The sequence below is a fragment of the Episyrphus balteatus genome, chromosome 4, assembly GCF_945859705.1.
Source record: "Episyrphus balteatus chromosome 4, idEpiBalt1.1, whole genome shotgun sequence".
NCBI lineage: Eukaryota > Metazoa > Arthropoda > Insecta > Diptera > Syrphidae > Episyrphus > Episyrphus balteatus.
This window is the reverse complement of record NC_079137.1, coordinates 57193454-57221008: the sequence shown is the minus strand read 5'-3', so window position 1 is coordinate 57221008 and position 27555 is coordinate 57193454. Positions and strand designations below refer to the sequence as shown.

At 28.1% G+C, this 27555-nt stretch overlaps 1 protein-coding gene across 1 annotated transcript; it reads left to right on the top strand.

Moving 5' to 3' along the window:
- Positions 1-110: 110 nt before the first annotated feature.
- Positions 111-24370, top strand: LOC129918701 (zinc transporter ZIP10). The gene is made up of 4 exons (XM_055999401.1): positions 111-349; positions 13864-14263; positions 18631-18942; positions 23122-24370. The coding sequence occupies exons 1-4, from the start codon at positions 197-199 to the stop codon at positions 24069-24071; spliced, it is 1815 nt and encodes a 604-aa protein (XP_055855376.1). The 5' UTR covers positions 111-196; the 3' UTR covers positions 24072-24370.
- Positions 24371-27555: the final 3185 nt, after the last annotated feature.

Here is a 27555-nt window from a genome sequence, read left to right as displayed (position 1 = left end):
TCGTGTGCTCGGTTGTTTGGTGATAATAATAATAATCGAACAAAAAAAAAAAAAACGTGTATCTAAATTGGTTTTTTAAGAGATTGATTTTGTAAACAAAAAATTAAGGATCACTTTAAAGTTTTTTTTTTTAAGTTAAAAGTGATCAGTTTTTTTTTAATTTTTAAGAACGTTAAATTTAAAAAAAATTGAAAAAATGGCAAATTTGCGATTGTCAATTGTATCGATTGTTTGTTGTGTACTTTTGCTAAGTATCAATTTTGAACAGTGTAATGGTTCGAAGAAATACAATCGTTATTTGGCGCATTTATTTAATAAATATGGCAGCGGTGGAACAATGTCATTTGAGGTTGGTAAACCTTCATTAAAAAAAACATACTAAAACATATTTAATTTAATTTTATTATTTTAAGTAGTTGGAATTTTAAAAATACATATTTTAATATCCGTATCTTGTTTAGAAAAACATTTACTTTCAATCAAAATTAATTTGAAAATTATGTCTACGATGTTTTCGTAGAGGAAAGAGAAAAGATTGCATAGCACACACACACACACACGATTGTCATGCAAAGAGTGATAATCACATCTTCTAGTCTTTCTTACTTGTGAATCAAAATAATACAAAAAAAAAAAGATTTAAAAAGATGGCAAAAGATACTATTGTATTTATTTTCACAGTGTCTGGGATTTGAGATCTTTTGCGATGATATCGTATTTGTTTAAGTGTAATGTTCCGCTTTTTTTTATATATATTTATCTAATTGCGAATTTAAACGATGGACATGGATTGCTTTTGGTGGGTCAAAGTTGTTAGCACTTAATTTTTTAAAAGTGTGATATGAATAATGTGTTCCTGTTTTGTATATGATCTTAATAAATAGTTATGAAATATTCATAACATGCACTGGAGAAAGTTGAAGGAAAAATATGGGGAAAACGAAAATAACTGTTTTGATATAATTTCCCTTTCACCATAAAATGCATTTGAAGAAACAGCAAACTAAGTGTAGCAAATTGAATGGGTAATCAAAATTGTGATTCAAGCTAAAAATAGTAATAGTTTTAAGTAATGAGCTATCAGAGTGTAATTCATTCATTTAAAGATAGTTAGTTACCTGAAACAAAAAAAAATTCCTTAAGTCACAAAAATTGAAACGAACTAATTTTTAGGTATATTGTTTGGATAGATCGATATTGATAGTATAAAACCAAGCTGGCAGTTTTTGAAAGACCTGAGTGCCAATTAAATGGTGACCAAAAAAACCGACAATTTTTTTTTGAATTTTTGTTAGTAAAAATCAGTAAAAAGATAAAATTTTCTATAACTTCAGCGTAACCTCAGCTCTATTGGTACACAAATTCTTTAAAAACATTTAAAAGTTAGAAATTTTTCTGAAAAAAAGATGATAAGACAAAATTATATGGGGCTGAGGCCAGATGCGTACAGCCTTTAGACTGGTGTCAAATCAAAGCTGAAGGCTGCTTTTTACAAAATTTGAAGTTTTTTTTTTCAAAATCGTATGTGTGATTATAGAAATATCATTATGTAAAATTAATATTCTGGTAGTATTTTCCATTTCCTCTGTGCGTGTCATTTTGTAGCAAAAGAATAAAAATTACAATTTCAAAAATCTTATTTTATTTAAGTCAAAGAGTTAAACAAACAGTTTTCAAGTTAAGTTTCAAGTTATTTTGATGCGTTTTATGCATTTTGTGCTGCATCTACTTACCTTATAATTAATACTTTAATCGGTGCAATCGGCGACGCATGGTCATACTTTCCTATGGTTAAGCACAAAGCTCTTAAAAATACCTACCTATATTTGTAAAGGTCTTTCTAATTGGTACATGGAAAGTTTAAAATTTCACTGTAATCGAACCTTAAAATCAATGACTTGCCACTGTCGAAAAAATGTGAAAATCTTATATATAAAAATGAGTTCATTTAGTGTGTGTGGCCGATAAACTCGCGTTTGGCTGGTCCGATTTTGGTAATTTTTTTTTTGTTTGAAAGGTATTAATGTGTAGATGGTTTGTATACAAAAAAAATAATACCTTTTCTCGCATCTTTACATAGCTGTCAATTTGTACGAGTAAAAAAACACTCTCACTTAAAAAAAAAAAAACTAAGCCTAATTTGTAAACAAATTTATTAGACAGGCTTTCAAAATAATTTTTATCGTTTAAGGCCTGATTTTGACAACATTTGCGTACATGTTAATAGTTCGCAAACATGAATTTAATCAGATTTTGTTGTGTCATGCTGTGGATATGTATTTAGGTATGTATGCAAAAAAAGAACGATTAAATTCTATTTTTTTTGATCAAAAGAAGTTCAATTCTGAGGAGTACCTACTTTTAACTTCGTGATGCCATTAATGATGGTAATGTTAATGATATTGGTCAGTTCACTATTTTGCTAACTTCATACACTGGTGCACACTGGGACCTACTGTATGGGTGGCTGATGTGATATTCTTATATATAGTAAATTAAAGTTTGGTTTTGTGTACGTTCGCTAACCGGCCAAACCGGTTGTCTGATTTTCTTTAATTTTTTTTTAATAAAAGAGGAATAAGAGTAGAAAGTTTATTACAAAAAAAATTGATGATTTTATAGGGTAAATAGGGGTAACAGTACATTGAAAAAAGAGGCTATTTTCTAAACGGTAAGTTTTAGAGATCTGATTTTTTTAAATTGATAGATACATTTATTGTTTGTTTGGAAAAGGTAATGAAAAAATTCTAAAAAAATTCAAAATTAAGTTGTTAAGGGTTTTTTGCAGTCAAAACATGTGATATACCTTCGACAAAAGATTAATTACAGATAGGCAAAATTTTGTACAGAAATTTGAATTACACCATTAGAAAGATACTAAAAAAAAATAGGCGTCTCATACGGATTTTTTTCATAGACCCTGTACTTTTAAATATGAATTTTTGAAAAAAACAAAGAATTTTTAAAAAACTGCGAAAAATTTTAAATTAATAGGACATATGGGTTTTAATTATACGCATGCATGTGCAAATAATTGAATTTTTAAAATGATTTTTGACCGAATAACGGGAAAAACAAGTTTTTTTGTTCCAATTTTTTTGGCCGTTTTTAACTGTTTTTTATTTTTATCTTTTTTTCTTCAACATATAAATGAATGAAATTTACTGTGTAGATAGATAATAAGCAAGACTATAATTGTATATTTGTATCAAAATGTAAACACAATCTTGAATAACGGTAAAATAAAGTTCTATTTTTCAACACGTCACATCTTTTGATTGAGAGCACATAAAAATTGTATTTAACTTTATTGAGCATCTTGATGATATTACCTTTCATTTGATCGCACATATCGCACATAGCCGTACATCAACTACAAGCTACATAATGTTAAATCAAAAACTTGAGAAATACCTAAAAACACCTGTATAGATCGGTTGATCATGACCAGCCACCAGTGGTGGTGACCAGTGTGGGAAGTACCGTAATCTCAGTTTGAACTTTTGATATGGTTGGCTTTAAAAAATTCCTACTTTTTTTGTAGGCATCGTAGAAATATCATTAAAACGTCATGTGAAAGGTGAAATAATAGGCTTTCACATGATCTAAAATTAATTATAGGTTGTCATAGAAAAAATTGATTTATAGCATGAGAAAATAAAGTATATGTTTTTTTTTGTTTTTATTAAGAGACAATTAAATTGATTCTCTCCATTGCATCCATGTTGCTTACAATCAATTTTGAGAAATTCACATAACGCCATGCTTTTCATAGCGTAGGAATAGCTTGCCGAGCGAACCAGTTGAGCGAACCACGCTCATGCACATTATGGGTTAGCATATTTCCGCTGACTCGCACATGCTTTACGAAAAAATTTAACTATATGTAGGTACCAAAAAGAGAGATCAAAATATTTTCTAAAGTCGAGTAAAAATGGGCGTAAGAAAGGGCAGGCTAAATAGCATACACATTATTCAAATTTATTAAGAGCCGTTAAAGTGCGATATTGATAATAGGGTGTATTTGCAAAACGCTGATTTTTTAAAGTGCCGTAACAAGCCGTATTGAAATATTTATGGAAAAAACGTTTGAAAGAGTTAATAACTTTGCATTGTGAAATTTTGTGTGGTGCAGCATTGTAGTGCATGTAGTGAGCATTTTACTTAGGCTACTTTTTGCTAAAAGTTTAAAAGTGAATATTTTTAGACTCATTTTACAAACTTTTAAAGTTTTAATCCCCTTTTTTTTGTTTATTACAAAGTCGAAAATTGGAAATAAATACAAGAAATGGCGGAACGAAGTCCGCCGGGTCAGCTAGTATTCCATAAAAATAGAATTTTTTTATTCAAATTAAAATTTTTAAAAAAATTGCTCTATTAAAATTGAACCGATGGACAGCAAATTCAAGAGTGTTATCACCATTTTTTTTTGTCGTAGTTCTCTTCCAAGGACAAAAACAATTAATTTTTGTCTTGTCTTTGAGCCTAAACTATCACTGCTTGGTATTCCTATACTATTGAATGGGGTTTGTCAAGTGCCAAAAAAAACGATTTTACGTATTTCTTATTAATTAGACAATATTATCAATGATACATTTTGAAAAGGATCGTAGCCTGGAGCGATGCAGATGCTATTACAATGGTATTTTGGTTGTTCAAGTATAAAAGATTGCAAACAGACATAATTTTTTTTTTAGACTTTGTTAAACAAAACATTCCATGGAAAATAAAGCTATTAATTCATTTATTCTTGATTCCGTAGTATTTTTAACATTTTAATCAAATTTTAAAAGGGCAAATATTTTTCAAATGGTGCGATGTGGAGTTTCCTAAATGCGCTATCTGCCAGTAAAAAAAAAAAAACTTTAACCGAAAATGTATTTCTTACATTCAATAGTCAATTGAATTTATGTATGTACATTAGGGTGGGTCAAAAAAAATCGAAATTTTTTTTTTGATTTGGTACTCCGAAAAATCGATTGCTAGACACGTCTAGAATATACACACCAAATATGAGCTCTTTATATTAATGGGAAGGTCCTCTGCTTTGCAATTTTCCATTTTTACATCAAGCTTTCTACAAAAAAAAAATAATTTTTTTATTAATTGACTTTTTAGCAAATTTCTTTTCATATTCTTGTAGGAAATTGAACGCTTATTATTATTATTTTTAGTTGAAAGCTTGATGTAAAAACCGAAAATTGCAAAGCGGAGGACCTTCCCATTAATATAAAGAGCTCATATTTGGTGTGTATATTCTAGAGGGGGCAATCGATTTTTCGGAGTACCAAATAAAAAAAAAAAAGAATTTCGATTTTTTTGACCCACCCTAATGTACATATCATTTAAATACATCAAATCATAACTTGTACTTTGAAATGAAGGAAAGCAAATTGATCACTGATAAGTACAGAATGTGAGATAGTTTAAGAACTAATCCTTAACATTTTTAAGTGTAAAAACATATCAATTCGCTCGAAATGGACTGTGATAGATTTTGTGGAATATATTTTCATGTTTTGTCTCCCAACATCCCCACTATTTTACATGCGTTTTTTACTTGCTCTATAGGGCAAGTATTGGTTTCGTGTCGAAAAAAAAAATTGAGGTTTTAATCAAAACTAACATTACGATGATGGAGAATTCCGAAAAAGTGGGTCCCACAATTCCGTCCGTGCGTCTGTGCGTCTGTGCGGTTGTGCGTCCATCTGTACACATTTCCACAGCCTAAACGGGTGGACGGATTTTCTTCAAATTTGGTACAGATGATTTTTATGGAATTCAAATTCAAATAACAAAAAAAAATTTTTTTCATTTAACAAAATTTTGCCCTAAATGTCGGCTCTTCCCCAATATCAATTTTTTTAAAATTTAGATCCAGCTTTTAAAATATACAAGTAGACTAACATAAAAGTGCTTTGAGCTGCAAGAGCAAGTACGTGAGACCCCAGTCGTGCATTTTATTTAACTAATTTTTCATATGTTTCTATTTTTTTAAATTGTGTATTTTGGAGACACATCTAAGGACTTTTTTTCCTTAAATTGTAGTCAACGAAAAAAAAGTTGTCTCAGGATGATCGATTTTTTTCTAGGTTTGACGAACATTTTTCGGCAAACCCCAATATACTCGCTGTTCTTATGCATTTTAAGGAAAATATATGTAGTTATATGAACAATTTTGTTTAAGGAACAAAAAAACGTACAAAAGACTAACATCAACTTAGGTCGAAGAACTTATGTATAATATGCATAAATAATATGAATGTAATTTTTTATTACATTTATTTCAAATTCTTTTTATAAATCGCAAACTATTTTGTACTTGAATTACGAATTACATAGATTGAAATTTTGAGAAAAATAAATGTAAACCTCCAAATTCATTATACAAATTCTTATTCTGAAGAAGTGTTAATAAAATTGGTTTATTAGGAAGTCAAATTGATATTTCAGAATTAAAACAACGTTTTATTTGAGAGTAATAAGGTTTTATATGCGAATAATTATGTTATTTGTTTTTTCTTAAACGAGGCGTTGACTCTGAAAAATGATAAACAAAATAAAATTAAAACCATATCATTAATGATAGGTATCATTAAGTACAATTTAATGATGATTTTTTAACAAACAAATTATTACAACCAACACGTGTAGTATTTTTTAAAATAAAAATTGATTTGTTCTACTTTCAAAACCAACAACTGAATAATGTTTTTTATTTTACTATCATTTATGAGCTTTTTTTTACAAGATAACTTCTTCGCTGAAAAAAATATTCCAAAATAGTTAAAACTAAATTTGTTGTGTTATTTTTGATTTTCTTAGTGTGATGAATAACAGTCTAGTAATTTCCAAAATTGTTTTATCAGAAAAAAAATATCAAAGATTAAGTTTGTTTTTATTTGTGTCTGCATTCGTGATGCTATATGATTTTATTTTTGATAAAAAAAAATAGTAAATCAAACTTGTTATTCAATTTCTTGTTTCCTAAATATATTCAATTCTTCTAGAAAAGATAGGAACACAAACAAAAGTGTATTAAATTATATTTGCTCATTTAATTAATAAATACAAAAAAAACTTATCACTCATTTAACTGCTTTCTCGACTCATCATTTGCTTAAACTCTTCTTAAAGATTTATGATATGCAGTTTGCTTAGCAAAAATGTTAATCTCTTCGCAGAAGCAAGTGTTACTTTGATTAAGATAATTTTATTTAAGTTCAAGGAAATAAAAATAGGAAAGAAAAACAAAAATATGGATATCTGATGTGTATGAGTTCTTTTCTTAGTAAACTTAATAACTGTTATAAAAAAATAGCTGCGTCAGCAATATAACATCTTGTACTCATATCTAAAAAATTAAATTTTCACCATAGGAAAAAAATCCAATTTCTGGCATGATCGTATTTTTAATGTTGGTATTTAATTAGACGCTCCATTAAAAAAAAAAATAATTTTCATATTCCAATAGTTTTTTTTTTTCAAAAGCCTTTATTTTAATAATATAGGTACCTGACCATTTTATTGTCAATTGATTTGATTTTAATTCTTTATTAAAAAAAAAATCACAATGATGAATCATTTACTATAACTACTATCTATGTCTAAATTAAAAGTTTATTATTATTTGTTGATCTTTAATTTTTTTGTTAATCTTTAAAATGCATCTCAAAACAAGTTAAAACTGTCAACAATATAATAATACTAACAATACGTGTAGTAAATATTAATGAAAATAAGGAAAAGAAAATAAATGCACAAATATTTTCTGTTTTTTGTTTACAAAAAATTTAACAAAAAATAAAAAAAAAAAATACTAACTAGACTAGATATAGTTAAGTATTTTTATAACAAATATTTATGGGTATTTTTATTTTCCATTAATTTAAGGTCTGTTATGTTTTTTTTTTAGTTGGAAATGACACACAAACATTGTTAGAGAGTTCAGCAGAGCGAAGAAATTTTGCAATTAAAAAACAATGAAAAGTTGCAGGTTGTTGTTTTTTTTTTTTTTTGCTAAGGCCTAGATGAATTTCACAAGAAGCAAAAATTGCAAAACTGCATCAAGTTGTGAAGGTCAGTTGAACTGTTCGATTTGCTTATGTGAACAACGAGTTCTTTGAACCGTTGAAACGACATAATTGATGTCTTTAAGTTTATGAATAAAAAATTGATAAAATTGTATTGAAGTATTTATTTTTTAAGAATTGTATTGTAGAATTTTATTTTTGAAATCTTTCCTTAACTAATTCGGTAATTGTTCGCTTTTGAAAACCAAATTTGAAAATTTGGTCGCATTTCTTTTTGGCACATTTTTAATGGACTTAATTTGAAGTTCCCTTAAAATTTCGTCATATAAAATTCTATTAAAAAATAAAAAAAAACCCTACCCTACCTTAAAAAGAGTTAAAATCTTTGTTGACAACTGAAATTTCTACCCTAAATAATTTATCACTTGATAGCTAGTTTTGATATAAAGATAAAGTTAATATCCCTTTAGATAAAAAATACTATTTGTTAATTATAAATTCTATTAGAGTATTAAATAGATTTCGTAACTTAACTGAGATGCCATAACAATGTCACAAGGGTGTGTATTTTAGTTATGTCTACATAACTTTGAAAAAAAAAAACGCATTTCCTTTAGAGATAGATACACTAGATCTGATTGTACTAGAAACAATTGTTGCACGTATTTTATAGCTGCACCTAAAAGACATCTTATATTTAACTGACATTTCTAACAAATTGTATTTTGTTGTAAATTTTTTGTTTATTTATATTTATTTTATTTTAATTAAACTCATGCTCTAAATTGGAATTAAATTCTAATGTAAATGTTAGTTGTTAACGCAATAAAATTAAATCTTTTACAAAATTCTTCCTGTTGTTTTCAGTTCAAAAGATAAGAAAAAAGTGAATAAATAAATTTAAATCATTCTTTTGTAGCCTAATTACCTACACGATTTACGATTTTATTAAGATTTTTGTCACGTCTTAATAAAAAAAAAAATATAAAAGAGAAAAATAGTAGAAAATGTTGTTGACTTTATACTAATTGAGAATATAATTTCTTTTATGGCGGGAATATAGTAATATTACGTTGTTTTGTTAATTAACTTGCAGTTTGTTTTAAAAATAACTGTAAACAGTGTGATAGAATGTGACATAAGAGGAAATGTTGTGCATATAAAAATTTAGTATTAAATATGGGTATTATATTAATACTGTACTGTATTGTTTATGCCTGTTTTTATTTTTTAAAAGTTGTTCCATACCTTTGGAATATTTCAAATATGATGGATTAAAATTGAACTATGAGATTGATTTGAAAAGTTTCTTGTCTAAACTACGTTTTCTATGGAGAAAACTATTGAAACTATGGACAGTGATATTGTTGCCAATAACAGTGTTTCGTATTTTATTTTTGGCGATTTTTTTTTCATTTTTTTATTATAAAATACAACCTTACCAAACTTTAAATAGCACTTCCTTTGAGTCACAAAATCTGTCAAATAAAAAATTCGAAAAAAGGTTACGCATACGCCATAGTGACCGTTTATACTTAAAAGTTTCTTGAATATTATTGAATGCATTCCAATGCAACATACAGACAAATATGCAACCATGCACAGTTAAATCAGCTTTGTTATTGTACATTATGTTTCATTCCCGACAAACAATTTTGGTGTTATAAAGCTTTACAGATGCAATTGTTGCTTCTGAAAGGAATAATGGAAGCAAAAGTGTTAGTAGGGTTTGAAGTAATTTCTATCGATTTTATAAGTATTTAATTTTCAACAAACTCATAAAATTGAACTTCCAACTTATTTTTTTAAGTAAAAAAAAAAACGAAAAGAACGTCACGTACAGATAGAGGAACAGTTATTTAAATAGATTCTTACAAAATAAGATCAAATAAATAAATAGGTCACGGGTCAATTTTAGCCGCACGATGTTTCTATGGGTAATGTCACTTTAGTCGCCTGCGACTTACGTTCACACGAGTCGAAAAGCTTCTCCACACGGCAGAAATCGACTTGTGAAAAGTCCCCAAAAATTTGTACAATTTTAGAAACATTTGTGATTTATGATATTATTAATTTGAACAACACACGGTTTAAATTAAGAAGATTTCTGCATGGTTTTTTGTTAGAAGACCTATTTCGTCTTAAATTAAGTGTAAAAATCTTCTTGATTTCTTGAGTGTGTTAATTTTAAAGATTATTTAAATTAAATTTAAAAAACAAAATTTTTTTTATGTAAAGAGATTTTAATTAAAAAAAAAAAAATTGGCATCCCCTTGGGTCGATTTTACAACTCTGGGGTCACTTTGGCGAATGCTTTACCATAAAGTTATCTCTCTGTTGGAGATAAGTATTTGTGATGGGAACTATCAAATAAAAATTATCAAACTATCGATAGTTTTAAAATATTCATTCATTCATTCATTTAGTTACTATTTTCATTCGAATAGTTTTTTTATACGATAGTTTTGTCATTAAAAAAAGTATGATAAACTGCAGCCACGTTATTAATTACAACTCGCTGTCGCATTTAAAAACAATGCATCTCACAACAAAAAATATGTACACTTTTTGGTATTTAAGAAGATTTACACCTTTTTTAAATGATTTTATTTTTTTTTAAGAAAATCTTCTAAGGTTAATAAATATGCACATTGAATTAAAAAGACATTTTTTCCATTTCTAGTGCATTTTTTAAAGAATGGTATCCGTTTATTTTAATAAAAATACTCATTATTTAAAAAGATTTTTCTCTGTTTAAATACAACGAACTTATTTGCAATTCCATATCAAATTGAATTCGTATTTAATAGGAACGAAATCGTGTATTCTACAATTTGCAAAATTTTGTTTCATAAATATTCAATTCAATTTTTTTTTTTACTTTTTTCCAATTTCCAATATCTCTGAATAAGATAGGTATGGAAAATTTAAGGGATGATATTTTTGTTATATCATAAGAAAATTGTTTGCGATGATTTATGAAACACTCGTGTTAATGATAATTTAAAAAAATTAGATTCTTTGTAACGACCAAAAGAGACAAAATTAGACATGAAAAATGTATAGAGCTAGTACAAAATTGAAAATTAGAAATTGCTCTCCTGAACAATTTTTAAAAATGGACTTACGAGGTTTCTTGATTTCCATATTGTCTACAAAAAATGGATAACTTTACAAAATATTCTATTTTTAACGTAAAATCGAATATATTTCTTAGTGAATTCTTCCTATCTCTTCAGTATCAGTTAGCGCAACAATTGCTTGCATTTAAATTGGTTCCAAATCATTTTTTCACAGAAGCATACTAATTCGAAGTCTTTTCAAATCGTTCTAGAGTTCTCGGTATTAGTTTATGAGAAGAACCATAGATTTTGAATAGCTCTTTTTTTAACACGAGTTAAGATACTTTGCGGTAAGAATTAAGAGTTCTATCTCTCAAGATTTTTTTTCTGATGCTTCAATTAAAATTAAATCAGGAATTTGTTTTTTAACTATTGAGAAGAATACTGTAAAACATGCACAACTTTTCATTTAAATCAGCAAGTTCAATCGGGTTGGGGTCGAAATTCTGTATGGGCCAAAATTCGGATTCCAAAATTCTGTATTCCAAAATTCTGTAAATTCAAAACTCTGTATTTTAAAATTCTGTAAATTCAAAATTCTGTATTCTAAAATTCTGTAAACACAAAATTCTGGATTTCAAAATTCTGCATTCCGAAATTCTGTACTCCAAAATTCTGTAAATGATAAAAGAAAAATTGTTTTGATAATGAAAAAAGTGCGCACTTTTTTCATTATCAAATCAATTTTTCTTATATCATTTACAGAATTTTTTAGTACAGATTTTTGATATTTTCTATGCAGAACCTTGAAGCAGTTTGCGTTTGACAGCTTAAGTTAAGTGTTATGAGTTAATCGTGATATAAAATGAATTCAGAAAAATGGAAAATATTAAATTAGTAAAACCTAATAAAGGAAAGGATAAATTGTGTGTCGATGGTTTTATGTTTAATAACGAAGAAAGAACAACTTACAAAAAAAAACATGGAAAATGAAATATATTTTTAATATAAAATCTCGGAAAATTTTTCGGAAAATAGGGTAGGTACTTAACTCAAATTAGTCATGCACTTAATAACTCCATTCGAATTTTGTCGAAAAAAATTGAATTTTTTGAGAAAAATGAAATTCAAGCCAGCAGAACATGAAAATCTCGGAAAACTTATCGGAAAATGGAGCGCTTAATTCAAATTAGTCGAACATTCAATTATTTAAGTCCAATTTTTTAGAAAAAATGGAATTTTTTGAAAAAAAAAAACAAATTCAATTTAGTAGAACATGAATTTGTATGGAAAATGAAAATATTTTTTTTAATGGAAAATCTCGGAAATTTTTTTCGAAAATCGGGTACTTAACTCAAAGCACTTAATTATTTAAGATAATTAAAAAAAAATAAATTATTTTTGTAAAAAAAAAAATTTTTTTGGAATTTTTGTTTGGCACCTAAATATTAAACCAAACCCGATTTTTTTACTAACAGTTTAAGGCATTTTCTGGTAATTGCTCTGCTAACTTTAAATCGAGTTAGCAGAACATTAAGTTTTTCCAAAAGTAGGGGAGCACTTGATATAATTTTGGGGTACTTGCTCTGCTTACTTGAGGGACATGTTTTAATGTAGAGATTTAGAATTACAGAATTTTTAAAAGCAGAATAAAGGATTTGCAGAATTTTGAAAAACAGAATTTTGGATTTACAGAATTTTGAAATACAGAATAATAGAAAAGCAGAATAATGGAATACAGAATTATGTTCATACAGAATTTTTTCTTCAGATACAGAATTTTGGTCATACAGAATTTTGGAATACAGAATAACGACCCGTTCCCAGTTCAATCTGATAGACAATAAGACTTAAAATATTATAAATTTGTTTAAACAAACGACTTAAAGTAAGAAAATTAGAACAGAATCTAATTTGCACCTGTACAAATTACATATGATTTTTCTTGCATAGTATTTTATGATTGTTATAAGAACTAAAAAAAAGTATTGCTCCTTTTTCAATTTTATGATGTGGCCTAATAGCAGATATTTTTCCAAATCATCACCTGGGTTCACAATAATTGCACTACACAATATTCAAGGTCTGCTTTCGATTAAAATTTTGCTTTGTTTTCATTTAATTGATGAATAGCATCAATTAAGAAAATATCTATTTGATGAGCGTTTTTTTTCCAGTTGCTAATTAGCAGAGTAAATTAAAAATCTAAATATTTTTTTAAGTTTGCATTTATTAAACAAAAAAAAAAAAAAAATGAAAAAAAAGGTTCCTTGAAGCTTTTCTTTAATTTTTTTAGTAAGCACCTGTGACAATAATTATATTGTAATCAAACACGCATGTTCCCAAATTATCACTAGACATCACCTGACCACACAATATCTTCTGTTTCTTATGAACAATAGCTATGTTTGAATCTTTGTTTATAAACATTATCCTCAATTAGCAAAGGTATCCTAAACTTTTAAAAAAGTAAATAACTTTAAAACACGATTTGTTGGAAAGACAAATAAAAAGTTTCTATCAATTTTATTTAAATATGACAAAAATGTATCTCCTTTGTCAAAAATTTAGTAGGAATTCATACAAAAGATAGCTATCTTTTGACTTAATAAAACATTAAAAAAAAAGACTGAATTTATGTGCAAAACGTGTACTCTCGCTTATCTTAGATTTTTTGTTAAACAATTTAAATATTTCTTACACGTTTCATCACTTTTTCTAAATTGTTTTTTTTTTTTCTTCTTCATTTTTTTTTTTTTTTTTAATAGGGTCTAGAACATTTAATGTACAATTTGGGACTTGGAGAACTTGAGTTTAGTCCAACCCATACCATTGACGAACATCATCCTGGTGGTTATAAAATTTCCGACTTTATAAAAATTGATGAATTTAATAATGTAATAGAAGAAGAAGATACATTATTACCTCCTTTAATGGAGGAAGAAGATGTAAGAGTTGTTACACATGGAACTATTAAAAAAGATGCTTTAGTGAAGACTCATAAGAAAACCGAACAATTAACAACGACAACAGCTTCATCGATATCAGCTGATAGAGATGTTATCGATGATATCGAAAATGAGGAAAACTTATCGAAGAAAAACGATATCGAAAGCAAGGAATTCAGGGAAATGCATGATCCATTGCATAGACATCCAAGAGATCATGGTAAGTTGAAAATGTCTCTTCTAGCCTTATGAAATCAACCATAATTAAGTTTAGCTCGTGCCTCTTAGTCTGTCAACGCACAAGTTCATATTTCACCTCTATCTTTTTTGTTATTACAAAACTTTGACATTGATATTTCTGTTTAAATGATTTTGAGGTACAAAAAAAAAAAAAAAATAAACACATTGCAAATTATGTTGTATTATCATTATAATCCGAGAGTACTAATCATAGTGCTCGCTCTTCCATTGACAAGTTCAATAAAAAAAAGTAAAGTAAATTTACATTTCCATTTTGTGCCGTCAACAATAAATAATAAATTGATGCTTAAATTATTTCAATTTGTCGCAAAACATTTTACGTTTTGTTTTGCTAGATCTTATCATTTTGAATAAATGTTTACCTTGAACTTTGGAAAAACAAATAATAATTGTCAGTATAACCAAGGTCAGTTTAGCTATAGTTTCGGTACCTAGTTTTCTTCTGAAGGTCAGGGTAAAAATAGTTTATATTTAAACTTTCCTTTTTAAAGAAATAATTAGCTCAAGGTATCAAACGTTGACTGATGCATTTTGAAGGCTTGGCAATTCAATGAAAATCAGATATAATTTTTACTACGATATGACAAAAAATTGAATTTGTTTTACTATGATGGTTGTGAGGAATAATTAAGGATTCCAAAATGTACCTACATCTACATATGTACATATTGATAATAAAATTTTAGGTGGAAGTGCTCGGTAGATCTAATTTGTTTATTCTTATTACCCAACAATATCCTCAGTTTTCGACCACAAATGTAGAACATTGGTAAAAATCGAAAACAAATTTCAAAAATTTCACAGCTTTCTTCACTCTTTGGTGGTTTAAACTCAAATGGACTGGTTGTTGTCAAAAACAATGTACCACAGACTTGAATTACAAATTCGCAAAAAGAATCATGGTATACTATAATACCCAACTTTACTCTTCCATTATTGCATGTTAAGTAATACTTACCTTCTTTGCGTGCTGAAAAAAAAAACTCCTATACTCGAACTAACATCAGACTCAGTGAACCCTTCGGATCTGGAAGAGGACTAAAATTTAAATAAATCATCAAATCCAGAATTCCAAAAGCCAAGAATAACAAAACACAAAATTCCGAAAACCCAAAATGACGAAAATTCAAAATCCGGACACCTAAAAATTCTTAAAACTCAAATTCTTTGTTTTCTGTATTCTGGGATTTCAGATTGCCAATTTTCTTGTTTTTGCGAGAGTACTTAAAAATCTTTTGTGTTATATTTTTTCCAACTATGTTTTTATGAAAATAAATAGGGAAGAAGTAAAAAGTGTGCTAACTTAATTTTTATTTCTTTTTTTTTTGTAAAAATAATAAATAATAAATAATAAATAAAAACAAGTTAAAATTTAGAAAATACTATATAAAAATGAAAAAGTATCTCAAAAACAGGAATTCAGCATTATTTCAACAAATTTCAAAACGCCAGAGTCCGAAAGAATTTACCCAATTTGAAAAATTTTAATTTCTACTTAATATTTAGCTCATAAAAGAGTTGTCTAAGGTGGTCATTTTTTTTCTAAAAATACAATTTTTGAATTTTTTTTTTCAAGCTTTAGAGTTGAACTCAAGGCACAAGATACTAACCGACTTTGATTATTTCTTAAAGCTTCTTAGTCTTCGACATTCGCAACTTTTCCGTGTTATAAGGATCACAACAAAAACATACTGTTAAAAAAAGAGCCAAGTTCTCCTATGTTGAAATTATGCTGGCACAAAAAGTACTGAGATGTAAAAGTGTACCAAGTTCTAAAGTTTGGGTTCAAATTAGTATCAATAAAATTTTGATTGTTCTCTTGACAATTTTCTTTTAATCATCGATTTTTAAAGTTATTTCAAAAATTGCCAAGTAAACAATCAAAATTTTATTGATACAAATTTGAACCCAAACTTGGCTGAAATTCTCAAATTTTAAATTTTTTCCTTTGTATAAACTACCAGCTCTACCGTTCTACCAAATTTTAAGATTCTACGATAATCAGAAGTGCTCTATAATATTTGATGAAAATTCAGCGGAAATGGGCGGATGCCACGCCCCCTGAATTGAAATTCTCAAATTTTCGATTTTTTCCTTTGTATACACCACAAGTCCTATCACCGTGTAAAATTTAAAGTTTCTACGATATCGGCAAGTTCTCCATAATTTTGATGATCTGACAGTGAGTCAGTGAATCAGTGAGTCAGTGAGTCAGTTACGGTTTTTGCTATTTTTGAAGCCCTATATCTCAGAAACTACTCATCGTAGGAGGCTGAATTTTGGTTTCTTTTTGACCAGCTCAACAAATGTAGCGAGTTTGAAATTTCTAGCATCTTTGGTGTGGAAGTTACAGGGGGGTCGAAAACGGCCTGAGTTGTTTCTTGTAAATAAGGGTGTAGTGCCAAAGTTGCTAGAGAACTTGGCTGGGCACCTTGATTTGAAATTCGAAAAAAAACCGTTTTTTTGACCCACCCTAACACGCAGCACTATTTTAGGAAATCTAAATTCTATATACTTAAGCCAATCATTTTATTTAACTTGACGTGAACAGTTATAAACTACAGTAGACAGAAAATCATATATTTAGCGACCCCTAGCGATTGTGATTTCATTAGAAATAATTTTGCAAAAGCTTACACTATATTCGCCTTTCAAATAATACAATTTAACTTTATCTCTGATTTAATATCGCCATTTTGTGTAGTTGATGAATAGAAAATTTTAATTTAATTTTATCATTAATATTATTAGAAATGTAAGAAAATATATATATATAAAAAACATTTCCTAAAATAGTTAATCTATAAAAAATCAAAAATTGATATTTTTGAATAATTATTTTGTTTTTCAAGTTACAGTTACTAAATCGTTTTCGTACATTATTGTTGAAAGCGGTCCCTGATTTTTGAAAATCAAGAAAATTTTTCCGTTTTATGGACCGTTAATAAAAGTTCAACAAATATGTTTGATTTCTAAAGTAGGACCTTATTCGCAATAGCCTACAGATCTTTTTAAATCACAATCTTTGTTGCCGTTTTTCAAAAAATTGAGTTTGTTTCATTTTGGTCATATGGCATCTACCGTTAATTTTGGTCCTAAAAATAAAATTTCAATTTCCCTTCAAGGAAATTTTTCAAAACACCAAGTTTAAGATAAATCGCTTAAGTGGTTTGCATTTTTGTTCACATTTGACTAAAATGATAGATCTCTTTTAAAATGCCAAAATTACAAACTGCCTGGGCAACTTGTATTAAAAAAATACTCGATTTAGACAAAAATTAAAAGAAAAAGCAAAATTTCCGAAACAATTAAGCTTACGGAGACGATTAGCTTTTGGGCCATAAGCTTACACAACCCTGACAAAAATCAGAATTGCCAGATTTAAAGCCTTGGCTTCCTTCACAGAAACGACAAGGTCACCAGACTATATAAATTTGCTAAATTTTTAAACAGCAATTTTTAATAATTCTTGTGTACTTCAAATTCTGCTCTTAAATAATAAAAACATATTGCATACCTAAATGTTTGCAAAAACTTTCATAAATATTTACATTAACAAAAATATTTTAGCAAGATTAATGGCTTTTTATAAGTTCAATGATCGACCAAGGCTTTCTAATAAAATATTTAGCCATATCGCTTTAAATTCATTTTTTGATTGACAGCACCACCTGTCATCAAAGCGCAATTTGTTAAATCTCGTTACTGTCACTTTAAAAATAAAAAACTGACATGACTATGTCAATATGATAATAATAAAATAAATGATAATAGATTTATAGTATCTATCAATCTCCCATAAATAAGATGTTAATTTTTGTAAGCTAGCTATTTGGCTCATTTAGATGTCGAAATAATTTATTATGTGCGAGTATATTCAAAGCGTGTGCTTATATTGTTCCGGTAGACATCCTGACTTAATTATTTTATTCTATTTATATTAAATAAATGTATGATACAAATATTTTGTAAATCAAACAACAAATTTTTTTGTATCCCGGAAACTTTTACAAAATTAAATTTATGGTGTGAACGGTAATCCATGTTTTCTAATTAAGGCTCAGACTACACTTAATAAAAATAAATCAAAAATAATAATTAAAAAACTAAACAAAAATTAAGGGTACGATGTGAATGAATGTGACTTAAAAAGTTTAATTTATTCTTGTCACGGCAATTGTTTAGCTGTTCGTGCGTGATGATGCTAACGTGGTGTTATTTTGTATTAAAATTTATAAAAAATTAATTTAAATAATAATAATAATCATTTTTATTAAAGCAACGTCAAATAAATAATAACATATTTTTTTCAATTTTTTTTTCTAGCTGAACATTCTAATTCAAACGTATGCCTTTCACCGAAGTCATTACTCCGCCTTGTCATCGATCATGATGATCTTCACAAAAGGAAACTTTATAAAACCTTGAATTCAGATAGACATCGAGACAATGCTGACAATGATGACGATGATCATGATTCCGAACATGAATACAATGAATTTATAAATACGGTCAAACTTACACCTGTGGGATTTATGAAGCTTTGTCCAGCATTGTTAACACAAATTGATCAACAAGTTTGTATGCAGCCAGTTACACTAGCCAGTATGCAGGATAGAGATGATTTTCTTTTAAATGGTAAGTTAACAAATTTGTATAGAAAACAAAATTTTGTCAGTTGATACCATAAATAAAGTTAAATATGAAAGGGAACGAATTCCAAATGAAAGGTCGTGGAGAACCATTTACTTACGTTTTAACTTCTCGATTCGTTATATTTTTTGAAGTTTTTAATTTTCCAAATTATATAAACATTTGGAAATACAAATAAACCGAGAAATCTAAATTTTTGATGTGACCTAGGGGATGCTTGAAAAAAACCTATCTTGAAGTTTCAACAAAAATTTCTGATAGACATCGAGACAATGCCATTTTGAAAAAGGGATTAAATGTTTTTTTTTTTTGACAGTAACTCGGCTATCAGAGAAGAAAATTTTATTTTTTGCTGAAACGGCAAGTCCATATTTCAACTATCCCAATATTTGAGAAAATCTTATTCTGCAGTTTTGTTAGAATAGCTGAAACGTACTCCAAATTTATTCGAAATCGTTAGAACTGTTTTTTTTTTTTAGAAAATTGCAATACCTAAAAAAATGTATGGGATGTACAAGGTCCAGGCAGATATTTGATCGATATCTTGATAACGGTGCAGCACACGCCAAAAATGTAAATATATAAATTGTAGAACATTAAAAAACAATGTCCCGTTTTCAAAAGTTTGATTTTTCAAAATTAATTTATAATATAATTGTTGATATAAGTTGTTTACATACAAAATTTAGTTAAATCTGAATCATTCGTTTGGAAGCAATTCAAATAAAAAAGCGGTTCTATGACAGGTACCGTTTAAAAAACGTCTCTTACTTTGATGGACACTTTGTGGTAGTATAAAAAAAAAATAATATCAGCAATTGTAGATAATTAAATGCTAATTTGTTGCGCAAACCAAAACACTGTAGTCAACATCACGATTTTTGAGTTGCCCAATTTTCCGCAAAAATATGTCGGAAATTAGAGGACAAAATCTGAAATAATTTGTAGCTTTTTAAATGCATTTAACCGTAACATTTTCTTTTTTTTTTCAAAATTCCTGTGAAATAAAACCGAAGTTAGCTTAGGAAATATATATTTTTTTATTGCTCAAAACTATAGCAAATTAAAAGCTAATAAACTGAGCAAAATTTAAATTTGTAGCTCTCCCATTATTTTTTTTAGGTTTAAGTGTTTCATTTATGAGTTTAGGTTACTTCAAATTTATGCAAAAAAATTTTTTTTTTTACTTTTGGGCTAACTTTTTAAACAAAACCTTGTATATTTTTAAAAGTGTGGGAGCTACAAAATTGGGTTTTAAACCAAAAATTTTGTTTTGATAAGTACAATAACTGGCAAAAAAAATCAAAAAAGTTATTCTTTCAAAGTGAATTAAACTTTTGGTTTATGACAAAAATAAACGGTTCTTGTCCTATGACTAAAATGGAAAAGATTTTTTTCTCAGAAAAGGATTTTTTTCTCAAAAAAGATCTAACAGTATATATAATAGGGTGGGTCAAAAAAATCAAAATTCTTTTTTTTGATTCGGTACTCCAAAAAATCGATTGCTAGACACCTCTAGAATATACACATCAAATATGAGCTCTTAATATTAATGAGAAGGTCCACCGCTTCGCAATTTTCCATTTTTACATCAAGCTTCTACTAGAAAAAAATCATTTATTTTTTAAATCGACTTTTTAGCAAATTTCTTTACATATTCTTATAGGAAATTGAACGCTCTACAAAAAAGGCCTTGTGCACTTTTTTCGTTTATCTAACCGTCTAATAGATATTTGAGGTCAAAAAATCGCGAAAATCTTTAAAAATTCGTTTTTTGTTCTTAATTTTGTAACAAATTGAAAAATTATAATAATCAAACTCGCAAGACATATTCTTTTAGGAAATAGATTTTTCCACAAAAAAAGTCTTATTAACTTTTTTCATTAATCTAACCATTATAAAGATATTCGAGGTCAAAGTTGAAAAAAATTATAAAAACATTTTTTACTTCGCAAAATTTTCTAATTCACTGAAAATTCATTATTTTCAAATTAGAATTCTTTTAGGGGCTTAAACGATCTATAAAAAATTCTTTGGAATCAAATTGATTGCTTTAAACGTTTAGAAGATATTCGTATCCAAACCAATGGCCACTGATTTCAGTAGTTTTCTTATGACTCGTATGCATTATGATTTTGTAGAACGCTTAAGCCCCTACAAGAATATATCTTTCGAATTTGAAAATAATGAATTTTCAGTGAATTAGAAAATTTTGCGAAGTAAATAATGTTTTTATAATTTTTTTCAACTTTGACCTCGAATATCTTTAGGGGGAAGTGGTCACCCTTCGTACAGTTTTTACTTATTTTTTTTTAGTTATTTATTTACTCACTCCAGCTTCGAGAAAATGGACTTTATTTGTAATATGTATATTATTACACTTTACAAAAAAATTTGACACTTTTAAGTCAAAGGCTTAAATAGTTATAGCCATTTTACTGGGATTAGATTTTTGTACGAATCCTCCCCACCCGTGGGGTACCTTCGTACAGCACATGGGGTACATTCGTACAGGATATTTAAAACGTTAATTTGACTAACTTTTGATTTGTTAAATGCCAAATTTGAGTTTTAAAACATTTAATTACTTATTAATTTATTAATTAATTGAACTTGACTCAGAAAAAAACAAAAACAAATAAAAAACTTAATTTTTCGCGATTCGACGATTCTGAAACAAATTATTATTTACATATATAAAAATACCAACCTTAATTTACTATAGAATGCGAAAAACTTATTATAGAGGTTTAAATTTCATTTCAATAAAACTGTAACTCCGTGTTTTGATTGTTATCTGCTCAAGAAAATTTACTGGCGGGCATACGTATGCGTACGAATGTGCCCCATGTTTGACTGTACGAACGCTCCCCAAGCTGTACATAATGCAGAAAAATTGATTTTTGAAAAAATGTACTGAGATTTTGCAATATTTATAATTAAAACACAAATTTAACACTTTAATCAACAATTCTTCATTACTGTTTAGCCAAAAACATACTTAACTTAAACACAACATGACATCAAATGTACATAAAAAAATTACTCAGAGCACTAAAAAACACTAAAAGTCTTGTGGCGACCGAATTCGTTGCACTTAGGATTCAAAATTTATCTAGCAGCTCGGCGCCTACTATGTCTATGCACACTAGTAAGCACGTGTTTGAATACCGTTTAGTTTTTGTTTTAAGCTCACTGTACGAAGGGTGACCGTGTACGAAGGGTGACCACTTCCCCCTATAATGGTTAGATTAATGAAAAAAGTTAATAAGACCTTTTTTGTGGAACAATCTATTTCCTACAAAAATATGTCTTGCGAGTTTGATTATTATAATTTTTCAATTTGTTACAAAATTAAGAACAAAAAACGAATTTTTAAAGATTTTCGCGATTTTTTGACCTCAAATATCTATTAGACGGTTAGATAAACGAAAAAAGTGAACAAGGCCTTTTTTGTAGAGCGTTCAATTTCTTACAAGAATATGTAAAGAAATTTGCTAAAAATTCGATTTAAAAAAAAATTATTTTTTTTTAGTAGAAGCTTGATGTAAAAATGGAAAACTGCGAAGCGGAGGACCTTCCCATTAATATTAAGAGCTCATATTTGGTGTGTACATTCTAGAGGTGTCTACTGTCTAATAATCGATTTTTCGGAGTACCAAATCAAAAAAAAGAATTTCGATTTTTTTGACCCACCCTAATATATACGCAGGTATAAAGTTTTTGAAATAAAAACATATAATTTTTTCAATATTTTCTCATAAACAACGAATTTTTTTTTTATAAAAACAATTTAATTTTTTTTTTTGAAAAATCAATTTTTTGAAAACAATTATTATTTTTTAATAAATTTTTCGAAAAAAAAAATTTTTAAGTTTTTTATATGGCTTATTTTGCTTCTTAAAACCTGTCATGAATCAAAAAACATAATTTTCAGGAAATAAGTTTTAAACTTATAGTTTTGATCTTCGATCTAGAAAACTAGTTCTCCCTCTTCGTCTGTTAAAGTGTTAAAGCTAAGAAATGACGTTCTCAGGATTAAAGATTAACTACTGTATATTCCAATAAATATAAGTTTTAAGAAACCAATCAGTATTATCTCGTATACAAGCTGTTTCAAATTCAAATAATTTACTAAAAGTGTCTTCGTTATTTTCATTACAGCTTGGATCTATGCATCTGGATCAATCTTTATTCTATCAGCATGTGGTCTTCTAGGAATTCTTCTCGTTCCATTGATGAAAACCATTGCTTACCAAGAGATCTTAAAATTTCTCGTTGCCGTTGCTGTTGGCACTCTGAGTGGAGATGCCTTAATGCATTTAATTCCACACGCTTTAGCAGCCAATCACTCTGAATCTCAATCATCATCTCCAAAATCATCAAATAACGAAGAAAGTCACGATCACAGTGGTCCAGTTTGGATTTGTGCTTGTGCATTTATTACAGCAGTTTTTATGTACATTTTAGAAACACTATTACCACTTCTTAAAGGAGACAATTCAAGTCATGGTCATTCTCATGGACATACAGAAAGTCCACCTCCTGTTGAAGTTCCTGCAACCAATCCTGAATCAAGAGAAATCAATGTAATGCTTGATGAGCTGAAAAAAGATAAGAAAGATGGATCAAGACCTTTAACTCCAATTGCATTCATGGTAATCCTCGGAGATGGTCTTCACAATTTGACCGATGGTCTAGCTATTGGTGCCGCTTTTGCCAGTGATCCAGTTACAGGTCTAGCTACAGCCTTTGCCGTTCTTTGCCATGAATTGCCACACGAATTGGGTGACTTTGCTTTGCTCCTTCAAACTGGAATGAGCATTCGACGAGCAGTTCTACTCAATATAGCCTCATCGGTGTTAAGTTTTGTTGGAATGGCTATTGGATTGTTAATTGCAGGAGTCCATACAAATATGACTCAATGGATTTATGCAGCTACAGCTGGGTCATTCCTTTACATAGCTTTTGCTGATTTAATACCAGCAATGTCAATGGAGGGAAAGAAAAACTTGAAGAATTCTTTGATTCAAGTTGCAGGAATATTAGTTGGGGGTATTATTATGATGGCTATTGCTTTAAATGAAGATTCCTTACAGAAATTATTCAAGTAGAATGCCAAAAAGAAATCTCTTTAATTTTTAGTTAGAATTTTTATTTAAATTTTCTTTTATTTTTTCATTGAGAATCTACTATCATATAGTGCTGTGAAGTGTCATAGAGTTTAATTTAGCAAGCTTGTGCGTGTACCTATAGTTGTTTTAGAAATAATAAATATATTAATTATATTGTTTTGTGGCTGCCGTAAAAAAAAAACTATATAAGAATTTATACCTATTATATTAATTGTTAAGTTTATTTGTTAAAATTATTTGTATTTGAAATACATTTATTATTACATAAAAATATGCAATGTTTTGTTTCTTTTCGTCAAAACATTAACCAAGGAGCTTTTTGGGGTTATATGCATATTTGGGCTTTGGAAGTTGGGTAAAAGTAATATTAAAAAAAAAAAAAAATGTTAATGAAAACCACTTTAATTCAGTTTAATTCCTATAAACAAGTTGAAAGATAGGAACTTTTTAACAGGGACTAACATTATTAGCGCCTTATTTAGTTTGTTTTACTCTGCAAAAAAATTAAAAAAAAATCGAAATTTTTTACATTGTTTATCGTTTTTTTTTTGCTGTTTGTTGCTGTATATATCATCACAATATCAGGAGATATTTTCTTTCTACTTGACATGTGTGTAAATTTGCCACAGCAAATGTATTAAAACCACTCGTACAGTTTCTCATAAAAAAAAAAAAAATAGCTTTGAAATTAATTAAACACAATTTGAATTAGAAGTTTAGTTTTCGTTTGACATTGGATGTAAACAACGAATTAACATAGTGTTTGGTAGATATCGATAGTTTTCATTATCGATTGTATCGATAGTTTTAAAAGTATCGATAATATCGGTAGCCTTGTGGTTAAATAATTTGGAAGTATTGAAAGCATCGATAGTTTTGTGAAGTATCGATATACTCGATATTTTTTTGTTATCGATGCTATCGATAACTTGTCGAAGTTTAACCAGCACTAAATTAACAGTAAAATTAATTTTTAATTTAAAACATGCAATGTATTTGTGAAAAAGAGAACAATGTAAAAAATATCGATTTTTTTTTTATTTTTTCAAAAAAAAAATCACTAAACATTCAAATAAATTGTTCAAAATTGTTTATAATGTCTTTCTACTGGTAGAATATATAAGCAATATAAATATTGTTTTTTGCTGAAAACTGACTAAAAACCGTGGGAAACTCTCAAAATAATTGAAAAAAAGAGTGTGTGTACACATGTACACGCGACTGAAGTTATACTTCTCATTCAGTATATGTAAATGAATTTCATTTGATATTTTTAATTTCTATTATTAAATTAATTAATCCACACATCGTTTTTTTACATTTTTATCAAGTGAACAATAAATTAATTCTTTCATCTTCCTTGCGTCCATGTAGTTTTCAATTTATTCTGTGAAATTTACTCATGTTGTGCGGTTCAGAACGTACGGTATACGCTTAACGAAACTAAATGAATTGAGCATAAAATGTGCGATATGGTTATTTTATGAGAATTGTGTGTGCTTCAGCACTAGTAGTAGCAATATGGAACTTGCAGAGTTGCTACTTAGCTCAAAAGTGAGCTGAGCTCAGCTCACAGCTCAGCTCAAATTTTGAGCTAGCTGACTTTTGAGCTATGTACCATAGCTCAGCTCATTTGAGCTGAGCTGAAAGTCAGCTGAGCTGATGGTTGAGCTGAGCTGTTGGGTGAGCTAAAGTAAAGTGAGCTGAGCTGAGCTGTGATGGGTGAGAGGATACATTGATTTTTATTTGGAAAGTATAATGAAATATGAAGATATTTTAAACTTTTATAAAACACCATAGCTCAATAGACCAGTGCCGATGCCTTCAAAAACATTAAAAAGTAAAAAAAAATCATAGTAGGATGAAACCCATTGGAAAAGGAGGGGAATATAATAAGAATGAAAGGAAAAATAAATTACGGGCGAGCCGAGTTCGGGAAGTGGGTGGGTTGAGTTTTTAGTGGTAAAAAATGGTATATCTCGATTTCCGGCAAAACTACAAATCCTATAAAAAAAAGTTGTATGGCAAAGTTGTAGATAATAAAAAGATCTACAACTTTTTTTCAACAATTTTTTCACATAACCTCAAAATTTATGTGAAAAATTCAAAAAACCGAGTTTTTCGTTTTTTATTTTTATCTTTTTTAAAAACAAAAATTTTTCTACGAAATTTGGTGAAAACTTACCTTATTATGTCCCAAATACACTGTAATTTATTTGATTTAAAATATTAATTTGTTCACCTTATTTTGACTTAATACCAAAAAAACACCCTAATTTTCAATCGAAAATTCACGTGTCAAAATATCAGCTTTTTTCAAAAAGTCGGTGGGCATTTCGTTTGTTAAAATGTCTATTTTCTGATGGTGTAAAAAAAATTGTACATTAGTATACTATAGAACATGTTCTAGTAAAATTCAAAAAATGAAAAAAGCTTGAATTCGAAAAAAAAATTTTATCATTGTTTACAATTTTGGCCTATTTATTCAAATTTACACTTTAATTACTCAAAAAACGTAAGATATCATGTAACATTGATTAATCTTACGTTTTTTGAGTTATTAAAGTGTAAATTTGAATAAATAGGCCAAAATTGTAAACAATGATAAAAATTTTTTTTCGAATTCAAGCTTTTTTCATTTTTTGAATTTTACTAGAACATGTTCTATAGTATACTAATGTACAATTTTTTTTACACCATCAAAAAATAGACATTTTAACAAACGAAATGCCTACCGACTTTTTGAAAAAAGCTGATATTTTGACACGTGAATTTTCGATTGAAAATTAGGGTGTTTTTTTGGTATTAAGTCAAAATAAGGTGAACAAATTAATATTTTAAATCAAATAAATTACAGTGTATTTGGGACATAATAAGGTAAGTTTTCACCAAATTTCGTAGAAAAATTTTTGTTTTTAAAAAAGATAAAAATAAAAAACCAAAAACTCGGTTTTTTGAATTTTTCACATAAATTTTGAGGTTATGTGAAAAAATTGTTGAAAAAAAGTTGTAGATCTTTTTATTATCTACAACTTTGCCATACAACTTTTTTTTATAGGATTTGTAGTTTTGCCGGAAATCGAGATATACCATTTTTTACCACTAAAAACTCAACCCACCCACTTCCCGAACTCGGCTCGCCCGTAATTTATTTTTCCTTTCATTCTTATTATATTCCCCTCCTTTTCCAATGGGTTTCATTCTACTATGATTTTTTTTGGTTTCAAAAATTATCGACCCTGGTCTACAAGATGTTTGGTTCTAGTTATTAATGGAATTATTTTAACACATGGATATTTTTATAAATAAAACAGATAATTTTTCGTGATCTTTCTCTTGGTTTTTTTAACCCTAGAAAGATAATCATAATATACGTCTCAGAGACGTATGATTCTAAAAAAGATTTTTGGTCTTATGTTAACACTTTTTGTCATATTTATTTAACTCATTACTTAGATTATTT

Excerpts from the sequence above, each read along its gene's own strand:
- LOC129918701 (XM_055999401.1), top strand. The coding sequence starts at position 197 with ATGGCAAATTTGCGATTGTCAATTGTATCGATTGTTTGTTGTGTACTT. Across the intron at positions 14,264-18,630 it reads TAGACATCCAAGAGATCATG|CTGAACATTCTAATTCAAAC; the intron begins GTAAGTTGAAAA and ends TTTTTTTTCTAG. Across the intron at positions 18,943-23,121 it reads AGATGATTTTCTTTTAAATG|CTTGGATCTATGCATCTGGA; the intron begins GTAAGTTAACAA and ends TTTTCATTACAG.